General features: G+C 35.1%; 1 protein-coding gene across 1 annotated transcript in view; it reads left to right on the forward strand.

Annotated features, from left to right (window-relative positions):
* LOC136039175 (uncharacterized) overlaps positions 1-13,609 on the forward strand; it is a 59,090-nt gene that overhangs the window by 13,737 nt on the left and 31,744 nt on the right. The window contains exon 3 of the mRNA XM_065722690.1: positions 10,329-10,842. Within this exon, the coding sequence (XP_065578762.1) occupies positions 10,329-10,842 (514 nt within the window). The remainder of the gene's footprint in view (positions 1-10,328; positions 10,843-13,609) is intronic.

Here is a 13,609-nt window from a genome sequence, read left to right on the forward strand (position 1 = left end):
TATGATGGGGACTGCCCCTTATTGCTCTTTACGCTAAAATTTGACTTTTTGTCACAATTCTTTCAGAAGCTCTGCTCAAACACAAGGAGAATTGAATTTTAATAAGGAATATTTTAAAGAATTTAAAGGGTTTAACGTTGAATCTTAACTTTTTGCCACAATTCTTTAATAGAGAAGTTATTGTCATGCTAGATTGCTTCAGTTATCGCTTACTAGTTATCACTTACTAGTTATCGCTTACTAGTCCAGTTATCGCTTACTAGTTCAGTTATCGCTTACTAGTCCCCAAACTCCTTTGGTTTTGCCTTTGCTTCATAAAACTGTAGGTTTGGCTGGCAATTTTTCTTTCTTTCTGATTTTCTGAATAGGCCTACGTAGCACAATGATTAAGAAGGAAAAAAAGTTTTGTTTATCTCAAAATGTGCTAAAAACTTGAAAATATTTGTCTTGCTACCTGGGAAAATTTAATTTTTTTTAAAGACCAAGCAACGAAAGCATTTCTATTTGCTCATGTCATTACGTAACTGTTCAAGGACAACTTATGTCATAATCACCCGAGTCTTTCGTTTTTATGTTACAAAATTTTATCGCTACAAGAATGTATATTTTAGTTAAAATTGTCGATAAAAGTTTATTTTTATTTTTCAAATATTCTTATTATATCTTTTATAAAAGGATTTTTTTTCGGGGGGTTGGGGGTTACAAAAAAAAAACTTTAAAAAACATATCAAAACTTTGTTTACATTCATTTTTGTTACGTTTTTACGAGTCGGAAAAAAACCTCGGAGGGGGGGGGGTCAAACCCTTTTACCCTCTCCACCCTGGATGTGGCCATGTGCATGAGTGTTGATCTAAATGAAGCTTTGATGAAAGAGGGAGCCCTCCCTGCGCAGGGGCCACGGGCCCACTATAAGGTCAAATGAAGCGGATTAAATATTGGCTACTGGATTTGGTCCTAATATTTTTGATTTCTTTGACTGATACCAGAGCTGCTTCAATAAATGCAATTAATTAAAATAAATGTAACTAGTAATTTTTGTTTTTATTATTAATTTTGTGATTTTGCGGGGCCACACTAGATGGTGTTATTTGTTTATTTCTCAGGGATGACATTCAGTTTACTCTCTTATATGTTTCTCAACTATTTGGCCTAACCAACTATTTGACCTGGCTTTTTAATATTGAAGGTTATACTCACAACGTGTATGTCATTTTATTATGTTGATTGCTTTGCATGGGTGGTTATTTTTATTTTTTCATAAGCTTTATCTCAATATAAAGTTCGATTAAGAGCAGACATAAAAGGAAATACTTTTGTAATTATTTACTTTTTAATAAGAATAATAATATATAATAATGATAGTAATTGATTATGAAAATATAACAGCATTGTTTCGGCTTGATGTTTTTTTTTTCTGTCATGGTCTCAGGTTTTAAATTGAGTTTACTATCTTATCAATTTCCAATATTCTTTGATCTGGCCTTTATAATGTGGAAGGTCGGATAATTATGTATATATTTACTTTAGGGCATTCCAATCCTTGTAATGATTCAGTAATTTGTTCGCTAAGGACGGTTGTCGAGTAAGCCGTTGAAATAATCGAACTTTGGGTTTTAACTTTTTTTTAAACATACCTCATTTAGTACGGTATCTGTGATTGAAAGGCGACATGATATTCGTATTTCTTTTTTTTTTACATTTCTTTATTTTCTCTCCTTTATTTTCCTTCTTTTACTTTTATGTTTACTTTTATTTATATTCTCTCTTTGTTTTCCTTCTTTTACTTTTTGTTTTTCTTTTTTTTTGCTTTTATTTATATTCTCTCTTTTATTTTCCTTCTTTTACTTTTAGTTTTTCTTCTTTCTTTTATTTATATTCTCTCCTTTATTTTCCTTCTTTTACTTTTCGTTTAAATAAAATTGGACTAACGACGCTTCTTGACTACTAAGGTCCCTGCATCGGCCCTACAGTGTGTTGATACAGTCATGTTCTATCTCTGGGTCCCGTATTGCCAAGCTAAGGTCAATCCCACTGCTTTACCACAAAACATTTCGGGTTTTTGTTTTATCTGTTCCTCTTATTTAAAAAAATATGCCCCATTTAGTTCATTAATCGTGATTTAAAGGTGACATAATATTCGTCTACTCTTTGTTTGTCTTGCTTTATTCTTTGTGTTACTTTTCCTTGGTTTTGTTTACTTTCCTAGGCGAGTGGTTGGTGCGCTAGACTTGAGACACTTTGTCCGTGAAGATAGGGGTTCGAGTCCTGGTCTCGCTGGTTATTTGGTTGGCACGGGGGTCAGTGGCGGGACTCTGTAAGCTCAACCAGAGTCTACCCAGCTCTAAGTGGGTATCTGGAGGAATCTGGGGAAGGTAGACAAGAAGGATGTACGAAAGTACAGAATGGCTATTCTCAACCCGCCATTGCACTTTCTGGCTGAAGAGCCATGAAAAGGAGATCAGCGCCGCCAGTAGGGAATGTTAAATCAAGTGTCGCTCTTAGTTCTTACCAAGTGTCACTTCTTAGCTAAGCGGGAATGAAACCTGAACTAGCACATGCAGTTCCTATAATTTTGAATATTTCAGCCCTGACTTCAAATAATGTTTGATTGGGATATACGAGATCATTTATGTGCTAAAACTCTATCGAAAACTGATTCACATGAACACGCAATACGCTAAAGCGTTGTTCACATTCGCGTAAGTACTGATAGGAACAATGCACTGGAACTAGAAAATGCAACAAATGATAGATATCCTTTCGAATGGTCGAATTTTTTTTTGCGATTTTGGAGAAATCCAGCTTGCTTTTTTCATCTTTTAATTGGAAAAGTCAAAAGAGAGTGAAAGGGAAATCCGAAAGTTTGTCAGGGAAAACTAGAAAAACGGAGCATGGGATTGTACATGAATTAAGAGAAAACAGAGGATCATGTACAATTGACTTCCAATTAGCACGCCAGGCTTTATTTTTCTTGTGGCCGGTTTTCAAGCTTAAATGTCAGATAGTATTGATTAGCGTAAACGGCGTGTAAGTTTAAGGCAAGCAAAAAGATTATTTAATCCTGAAGAATGGTTGCGGGAATAAAAAAATTAACTTCAAAACGATCCAACGAGTTTCGTCATTGCTTAGTGGGATTTTCTGCCCCATGGCAATTTGTGATTCAAACTAAGATAAGTTTTCTCCATTGTAGAGGTTCAAGTAGTTTCTAGTATTGCTTCATTGGTCAAATCGATTCGACCATTGTATCATCGGTTTGACTGATGATCGGTCGAAAAGTTATGCCAGAATTCCGACACAAAACTTCACAAATGCTGCACCGTAAAGTCTGATTAGCGGAAGGATTCTTCTTAGTCGATTTTTCATCCGAAGTTAATTAGAAGATTTCTTTTTAATGGTGGTCATCTTTGACAATTCCAGTAACTTTCTGTAAACCAGATCCAGAGGTTTGGACCACCGTTACGGCACATGCTTGATCTGAAGTAGGGTTATATGAATTTTAAAATTTACTTTTTACCTTGTGAGATGGAAAGGTGGTATTTCGTTTTTGGCTGCTTATATATGGGTGACGTGTGCTACGTGACTTTTAGGGACACCTATCCTTATTTTGTTCTCAGTCGGGTTGACTGACAAATATCTTATAAGAAATTTAAGCATCAAAGTAAATCTACGTCGAAATTGTAATTGTGTGTAGAAAACTAGACTCTAGACACTCTCTACCCATATCCTACTCTAGTAGTACCCTCTACTCTAGCCCGTACCCTCTAGAACAGCTCTCACTTTGTCTTCTGAATACCATGAATGTCATGAGGAATTTTGACCTTTGCTGCCACTTTAGTAACCCCGAAGAACTGTTACCGCTGTGGTAGACTCACAGGGGTACAAAGGGTTGGCAACTTTTTTTTTTACTTAGTTCGTGAAGGATGGTTACTTCACGTGAAGTTCACGCGAGGCTGGTAGGATGGAGGAGGATGGAAGGATGGTACTTCACGTGAAGGACGATTACTTAGTCATGAAGGATGTCTGGAAATTTATCAGGGGGATTTATTATCATTATTATTATACTGCGGACTCTCGAAATCAAGTTAAAGTTCAGACCACAAGGGCCACTGGTTGAGCTCTAGAAAAGGGCGATTGCATTGATTAGACCCAATCAGGCCCCATGTTTGAAAGGGTCCCGTGTCGCCATCAAAATGAAAATCGATTTTCGAAACTGTGAAATTTTCCTAACATTGCCAGTAAGTGTTGCTTCTACATAGAGATCATTTTCCAGGCTAAAACCTATAAAAAAATGTGATATCGTCAATAAATCAGGATAGACTAAATAGTTTAGCAATCATGTTAACTGAAACTAAAGACACAAGGAAGATGGATTTTAATACCGTTTTATAAGCATTTGCAGAACAAAAATTTAGAAATATGTAAATTCATTCGCCCATATTCGGTGATGTAAATTTTAAAAAGTATTTTTAGCCGTTTCATAATATTTAGGGGGCACAAACCTAAATTAACGTTAGCAAAAAATGAGCACAAAAAAGAACAAACGAGGACAAAACCGTAAGTTCAAAATGTACAAATTGCACCATCAAAAGAAATAAGATCAAGAGAACGACCCGAGAAATGTAAATGTACGACGAGTGTTAATAAACAACCTAGAACATCAAAAGTGACAAGACCTATCCAAGCAACTAATGCAAAAGGCACTAAAAATGTCTTGAGGTAATGATAAATGAAAATAAAGATCAAAGAGATATGTAGTTAAAATATTAGTGGAACCAATAAATAGAACAAGTCAAAAACGAAATTGGACAATATGAAAATATGCAGTTGAAAGATAAGTGGCAGCGAGAATCATAACGACACAAAAACGGAAGTGAGGGACAAAAATAAAACATGCGGTTACAAAACATGGGACAATGAGGATCAGAACGAATCAAAATGAAAATGGAGAACAGAGAAATGTGTGGTTAGAAGATATAAGACCGCGAGAACAAAGAAACATGCTGTTAGAAAATAATTAGCAGCGAGAATTGCGAGCAATAGCAGGAATCAGAACGTGCCAAAGATGAAAGTGAAGAACACAGAATTGTAGGATTAGCAGAAACGCTAAAGCAAATATTAAGAGTGTAAAAAGAACTGTGCTGTTCAAGGACAAAGGGATTCAAAACGAGTCAAAAAAGAAAGTGCAGAAGAAAAAAGGATACTATTGTACATAATAGGACACGCTGGAGAACAAATCAGTTTTATCTGTCTGTTTTAAGAGACAATTAGCTTACGCTCCGGGGAAAACAAGTGACAGGTGACAGAATATACTTTACAAAATAGCTGGACAAATATATCACAAAATCAATTTAGCGCCACACCCATCACAGACCCCTGAAGGTGATTTTGAACCAGTCATAAGCCAAATGATCTCTAGGAAGAACTATTGTGAGACACAAACAGCTATGCTAGAGGTTGCATGAAAATGCAATATATATATATATATATATATATATATATATATATATATATATACGTTACGTTATGTATATATATACGTTACGTTATTCCCATAACGAAGACGTTATGGGAAAATTTGGATATGGCACCAGAAACAGAAGAGGCGAGCGCCTTCTGGAATACTGCCGGGATAACGAGCTAGTAGTGGTCAACACTTTTCAAACACAGAGAGCGACGAGAAGTCACGTGGAGATCACCTGATGGAACCACTAAAAACTGCGTCGATTATGTACTCGTCCCGAAACGCTGGAAAACTAGCACGCTAGACACAGTCGCTTTTGCAGGAGGAGAGTTTGACAGCGATCACACACTGGTAATGGAATCTTTCCGCCTCAACCCGAAGTCGGCAACAAAACTCCAGAAAAAAGTCCCGATATTCCGTATCGAGTTTCTGAAAGACGAGTCAATTCGCAACCGGTTTCTTATGCCCAAATATTTTGTCCCTGGGGGCTTTATAGGTCATTCTTAGGGTGAGGGGATTTTTTCTATCCATACACCGCACCCATCTTCGTGTAGTTTCGTATTTGGCAGAAAACACCTTCTTTTTTATTTTTCAGAAATCCGAAGATCCAAAATCAAAAGAAAACTTGTTTCTCAAAAATCCATAGGTTTTCGAGCTAACTAACTGAGCTTGGTTCTGACTGGAGTTGGATTTCACGTCCCATTAGGAAAAATATCTTTTCACCTTCGCGATGTTTATTTCGCATCTGTTTTGGATAGTAAGTAATGACGAAGACCACACTGCCTTTCCATAATACAACAACAAAAGAGAGAATAATGAGGACTTTTTTCCAAGACAATGAACCAACAAAACCTATTTGAATATTTCGGCCCTATATCTAAGGGCCGTCTTCAGCAAAGAAAAAAGAAAAAACAATAAAACACTTACAATAAAAGTTCTCAGTTAAAAATCTATTTTTATTTTAAAATAGCCTTGGCATCATTACTTCTTAACGAAAAGTTCAGCCAAGACTGTCTGATAAAAGCTAACATTTTACGAGATAAAAAGGTTCATTCATTTCACTAACTGTATTTATTAAAAATTGGAATGATTTCTTATTGCGATTACATAAAAAAAAATATTTCTTTTAACTGAAAGTAAGGAGCGACATTAAAACTTAAAACGAACAGAAATTACTCCGTATATGAAATGGGTTGCCCCCTCCGCAATCCCTCGCTCTTTACGCTAAAGCTTTTAATTGTTTTAAAAAGCAGAATTGTGGCAAAGAGTCAAACTTTAGCGTAAAGAGCGAGGGATTGCGGAGGGGACAACCCATTTCATATACGGAGTAATTTCTGTTCGTTTTAAGTTTTAATGTCGCTCCTTACTTTCAGTTAAAAAAAATAGTTTTTTTTATGTAATTTCTGAACGTTTTTGAATTAATGCATGTTTGATTTTGGCTCTCCAAACATAAATTATTAAAATGAAATTTGCATATTAATTCCTTTTTTGGCTAAATGGCTTTCTCTTAGTTTTGATCAGATGATTTTGAGAAATAAGGGATGGGGAAGGAGGCCTAGTTGCCATGCAATTTTTTCCGGTTACATAAAAAGGCAACTATAAATTTTAATTTTTAACGAATTTTTTGATTAGTAAAAAATAAAATTAAAATAAAAAATAAAAATAAAATTTTTATTATGTATATGAGGGGGTTTGTACCCTCGTTAATACCTCGTTCTTTACACCAAATCGTAAGTTTTGTCCCAATTCTTTAAGAATGACCCCTGAATCAGAAAGGCCGTAGAATAAATAGTTGAAATTACTAAAAATACAATAGCATAAAGAGCGAGGTATTTATCTCCTCCTAAATACCTCACTCTTTATGCTAAAGTATTTTTAGAACCCCTCATATGCGTAATAATCTCTGTTCGTTTTAAGTTTCAATGCTACTCTTTACTTTCAATTGAAAAAACTTTTCCATGTTTATTTTTCATTGTTTTTTTTATAGTAATTTTAGAAAATTCTGCGCCCTTTTCATTGAATTTCTGTTCCCTCCATGACATATTTCTCCAAGGAAAGATCCTACCACATAGCCCCCTCCCCTAAACCCCACCCCCAAAACCAAAAAAAAATCCCCTGAAAACGACTGTACACTTGCCAATAACCATTATTATATGTAAACACTGGTCGAAGTTTGTAACTTGCAGCCCCTCCCCCAGGGACAGTCCCTGGGGGAGTAAGTCATTCTCAAAGACATAGTTATTATGGTTTTCGACTATGCGGAACAAAATGGCTATCTCAAAATTTTGATCTGTTGACTTTGGAGAAAAAATGAGCGTGGGAGGGGGCGTAGGTGCCCTCCAATTTTTTTGGTCACTTAAAAAGGGCACTAGAACTTTTCATTTGCGTTAGAATGAGCCCTCTTGCGACATTCTAGGACCACTTGGTCGATACGATGACCCCTGGGAAAAAAAAAACAAACAAACAAATAAACACGCACCCGTGATTTGTCTTCTGGCAAAAAATACGAAATTCCACATTTTTGTAGATAGGAGCTTGAAAATTTTGCTACAGGGTTCTCTGATACTCCGAATGCGATGGTGTGATTTTCGCTAAGATTCTGTGACTTTTAGGGGGTGTTTCCCCCTATTTTCTAAAATAAGGCAAATTTTTCCAGGCTCGTAACTTTTGATGACAAAGACTAAATTTGATGAAACTTATATATTTAAAATCAGCATGAAAATCTGATTCTTTTGATGTATATTTTAGCATCAAAATTCCGTTTTTTAGAGTTTCGTTTACTATTGAGCCGGGTCGCTCCTTACTACATTTCGTTACCACGAACTGTTTGATATTTGCCTTCTCTGCAGCTAATCTGATAGTTCTTTTGATATTGGGCTTGTTTTTGTTCGTTCCTATTTTTGTTTTATTTTGAATTAGATTATTTTCTATAATTAATTTTGTGTACATAGGGTTGAGTGTGTATTCACCCAAATCTCTATTTAGAGATGTATTATTATTTAAGTTTCGTTTGATTTCGATTGCCTCACGGACAGTTTGTTTGATTCCTAGGTCATTGCTAATTAGAATTGTTTCGTCAAATAGAACACAATGGTTTGGATTTTCAAAAATATGATTACTTAAAGCTGAATCGAAAGATATGGAGTTATTTTTAGATTTTAATGCTTTTTCAATACTTTCTTTGTGTTGCTGTAATCTTGTTCCTAAATTTTGGTGGGTTCGACCAATGTAATAATTTCCACAACTACATGGTATTTGATACACCCCTCGTAGACGAGTAATTGGGGTTTTATCCTTACCAGAATTGACAAGATTCATTATACTTAAATTGCTTGTGAATACAACACGTAAATTGTTCTTTAAACAAACTTTTTTCAGTTTTGAAGTAATTTTCGGAATATAAGGTAGGTAAATCGTGCTTGTGGGTTTATTCGAATCATTTACTGGTGTGGGATTTAAGGCTTCAGAAGAATGCATCTTTAATCTTTGAGCAATAACAGTATTTATGAGAGAAATTGGGTACCCGTTGCCAAAAAGTATGTCTGTAATAAAATTTAATTCTTTTTTAACATACGGCTCTGAACAGATATTAAGTACTCTATCCACAAGAGATATTACCACACCTCTTTTAACCTGTGGAGGATGGTTAGATTTGAAGTGAAGGTATCTATTATTATGCGTAGGTTTTCTGTAAACCCTAAAATCAAGTTTATTCACACTGCGTATTATCAATACATCTAAAAAAGGTATTTTTCCATCTCTTTCGGTCTCTAGAGTGAATTGCAGGTTTCTATCGTAAGTATTTCACTTTCGCCATAATTCCAAACTGAAATTATGTCGTCCATGAAACGTCCCCAAAACACATGATTAAGAAAATACGAATCTAGGGCCCAATTTTCAAGATTCTCGACGAAAATATTTGCGAGTAGGCCTGATAGAGGTGCTCCCATAGGAAGGCCCCTTACCTGTTTGTAATATGAATCTCGAAACTGGAAGTGCATGGAATATTTGTTACATAATTTAACCAAATATATGAGAACATCAATGTCTAGACCAATATCAACAAGTATATTGGTCAAAACAATATAACAATATTATAATATAACAATATAACAATATAAAACAATAAAACAATATAACTTGACAAAAACAAGCCCAATATCAAAAGAACTATCAGATTAGCTGCAGAGAAGGCAAATATCGCAATAAGAAATCATTCCAATTTTTAATAAATATAGTTAGTAAAATGAATGAACCTTTTTATCTCGTAAAATGTTAGCTTTTATCAGACAGTCTTGGCTGGACTTTTCGTTAAGAAGTAATGATGCCAAGGCTATTTTAAAATAAAAAATAAAAATGGATTTTTAACTGCGAACTTTTATTGTAAGTGTTTTATTGTTTTTTATTTTTTCTTTGCTGAAGACGGCCCTTAGATATAGGGCCGAAATATTCAAATAGGTTTTGTTGGTTCACTGTCTTGGAAAAAAGTCCTCATTATTCTCTCTTTTGTTGTTGTGTTTTGGATAGGATTTGAAAAATTCGTTTTGCTGGCCTGAAAAATTGCATTTCGCTACATTCTTGGATCAGCTTTGACAAATATTTTTTTCTGGCCGGCGAAGTTCTCTGGCCACCAACACGAAAGAAGGTGGGCTAATATTTTTGCTGGTTTCATTTTCGAATCAGTTTTTTTTCGGCCGGGTATGTTGTGTTTAAAATAGATTAAATTTCCTTATGTACTCTTAAAAGTTTGGTATTCTTTTTTAAGATAGTTGTTCAAAAGAGTAATTTTTTTCAAGACAAAGAAGTGAGCTGCTTTCACCTTGAATCGAGCATACCTTAATGATCAAACTTTTTTTTATTTATTAGGATCACAAAACAGAGAGACAGAAAACACAAAGAAAACAGAGAGGCAAACGTGAAGTGAAAGATGTGAAAGATGGCCAGTGTGAAATAGAAGGATGCTCCAACACGAAAGAAGTTTCGAACACCCACAAGACACGTCGGCGTGCAACACCGTTCCAATTGTTCCCCTTTCCACCAAAAAGCAGTGTTTATAGGGCACAGTGGATTTCAGCTACTAACAAGGGGGGCATGTGGACTCCTGGACCGCTCAGTTGTGTTTGTTCAAAGCATTTTATCGGAAATAAGCCTAGCAGTACTTGCCCAGTTCCGATACTGAGTGTTCCGAATTCTAGTTCGAGTGTTCCAGCTCCAACTGGCTTGTCAAGTGTAAGCTCTGTTTCCCTGGTCGTGTCAAAAAAGCTTAATCGACCGAAGGTCCGGAAATCCAGTGTGAATTCTAACCAAAGGACTTGTCTAACTTCTAGTTTAGAAGATCAAATGAGTTCGAGCGCTGGTGAAGGGCGTGTTTTTGAGAAAGGTAAATATTACAACTTTTCTAGAAATATTTTAAAATACCAAGGACGGTGAAAATGAAATCTGGTTTTTTGAATAAGTCAAGTGAAAATTCTCTCAACCTAAAAAATATGAGTCCTAAAATTTGTCCTACGCCAGTACATAGTGTAGGAGTAGGAAATCCTCAAATTTCTCAAAGCGGGTCGTCAAGAAGAAATAGCTTTCTCTGCTAGTCAATTTCAAAACCAGGAAATTCCCTTATGTTGGAGGAGAGAACAAACAAAAAAACAAAAATTGCTCTTCAGAAATTTTGCTCGAATGCGTTGTTATCTTTGGAAATAAAAAATAATGAAAAAAGAAACGCGAGGTGAAAATTCCCGTCAAAAAATAAGCTGAAAATGTATGACATCAAACAGCTTAAGAAGGTGCTTTTGTTTGAAGGTTGTTATCATTAGGAATCTAAACAAAAGAAAAAAAAAATAAAGAAAAAAAAAGGAAAAAAATATATAAAAAAAGGGAAAACCGGGAGTAGAGTCTTTAATGAAAAATGTCTCCATGTGCAGTTGTGCAGGTTTTTGGTTGTAGTGGGTGCCAAATCAGAAAAAGACGTGGGTGAAAAATTTCCGAAAAAGCTAAAAAACTCATGGCACCAGATGGCTTAAGGCTTTTTATGGCTTAGGATGGCTTAGATGGCTTTTTTTGAAGGTCCTTGTGTGCCTTTGGGAATCAGCAAATTGTCTTGTCAAATTTATCGGATTAGTTTCTCTAATTTGTTTTCACAGTTCAGCGTGGCAAAGCTGACGAAAAAGTAATTCTGCTCCAAAAATTTCGTAATTTTGAAACAAGCAGAAGAAGAAGAAGAAAAAGCTGTGGTTTTCAAGTGGGATTAGACTGAAGATGATTTCTGAGGCGAAAAAATCTTTTCATTTTAATGTCCATCATACTTCAAAGGGACAGAGATAATTCTTTTTTTTATTCATATTACTGTATTTATTTATTTTATAAGTGTTTTGCATTTTTTTTTTCAGGAGCATCATTTTATTAGAAACAAATTAAAACATTCCTCACTTAAATTAAATACGTATTTTTATTTAATATGTGTATTTTGGGCTGGCTTTTGAACTAGGAATTCTTTCTAGATTAACACTGACTTAAAGTATTTTTAAGCTGACGGATTTTCGAATTTGAGTAGGGGTTTAAATTCATTCAATCTCTCTTCATAGGCTGTTTTTGACTGAACAAATTTTCTATCTGGATTATCTCTATTTTTCATATTCAAAATATTTGCCGAGAAAATGCTGAATCACACGAAGGATTTAATATCCCAGGAACAGTTAACTTGAAACTTTAAAGGAATGTTGAAGGGGGGGGGGTTGAAGTAGTCAAAAAATGTTTGTTAATCTTGGTTGTCGAAAGTGCATATCTGCAACATCTTCGGTACGGCTAAGAATATTAAGTTGTTATTGTCAGCGAACATCGAGGTGGATGATGAAATCAAAGACACTATGGGCATCCAGGCTGTCAAAAAATGTATCTACAATATCCTAAGAAAGGCTAATTGTATTGAGTTGAGATTATCAGGGAATATTGGGGGGGTGTTGAAATAAATAAAAAGACAATGTTTACATGCAGGTTGTCAAAAGGGCGTATATATAATATATCACAAACGACTAAGTGTATTAAATTGACACTTTCAGAACTTGTTGATGGGGGGGGGGGGGGTTGAACTACATAGCTTTGAATTATTATTTGACTTTATTTCTCCTCGTCTTTGGTTTGATCTGATTTTGGACTTTTTTGTCGAAATCTTTTTTTTTTAAACTTATAATGAAAAACTTAAACGTCAACAAATAAGTGTATTCGGTGGTTTGAAACTTATGGATATTCGGTTTTAAGTGACCACCTCCAAATCCCAGCTTTTTTACTCATTGTTAGTGTAAATAATCAATATCAGTACAGAAGAGAACAAGGCCGTGTCCAGAGTGGGGGGAGGCAGGGGGGTATGAACCCCCCTGAGATTTTTGTTCGGCTGGTAAAAACGTATCAAAAATTATCATAAACAAATTTTTGACGCGTTTTTAAAGTTTATTCGTAACCCCCCGGAAAAAAAAAACTTTTGCACTCCCACCCCTCCGAAAAAATCCTGGATACGACCTTGCAAGAGAATTAAAGAATTTCTGGAGATAAACTTATCACAAAGAATTTCCAGTAAATTCTTGGAAAATTTTGTCAAATTCAAATAGCATATGTCCTGGAGTGAAGGACTCCGTTAAACTCATTTTTTGGCTTTTCTTATATTATCCTACAAACCTCAAGTTCCTCACTATTTTTTGAATCCCCCCCACAAAGAATTTCCAGTAACCCAAGAGACCCTAAAAAAGGGTCTTCTTTTCGATTGTCTTATGACTGAAAGTCTGGTTCATTTGATGTGTGAATGTCTTGAAAGTCTTATACCTATGTCAGTGAAATCAATCTAGCCTAAAAATGTGAAAAGTTATTTAATGCGAGCAAATATTTAAAAGATAGAAAAAGCAGGAAATAAATGTTTTTGGTGGGCTGAGAGTTGCGGTACTATTTTACAGTTTGCGCCCCCTTTGAAACATGTAATTCTGCTTCAAGCCTACATATATAGCGTGCACCAAGGGGACAAGATACTTTTAGTATTGTATAGGTACTATATATAAATACTTACTGGTTTGTCCATTCGCTGAACCATGATTGTAACATTATTTAATTGGTATCCTATTTTTTTAGTATCTATAGATACTATCTTGTTAGTATCATCAAACAGA

This window comes from Artemia franciscana, chromosome 19 (genome assembly GCF_032884065.1).
Source record: "Artemia franciscana chromosome 19, ASM3288406v1, whole genome shotgun sequence".
Classification (NCBI taxonomy): domain Eukaryota; kingdom Metazoa; phylum Arthropoda; class Branchiopoda; order Anostraca; family Artemiidae; genus Artemia; species Artemia franciscana.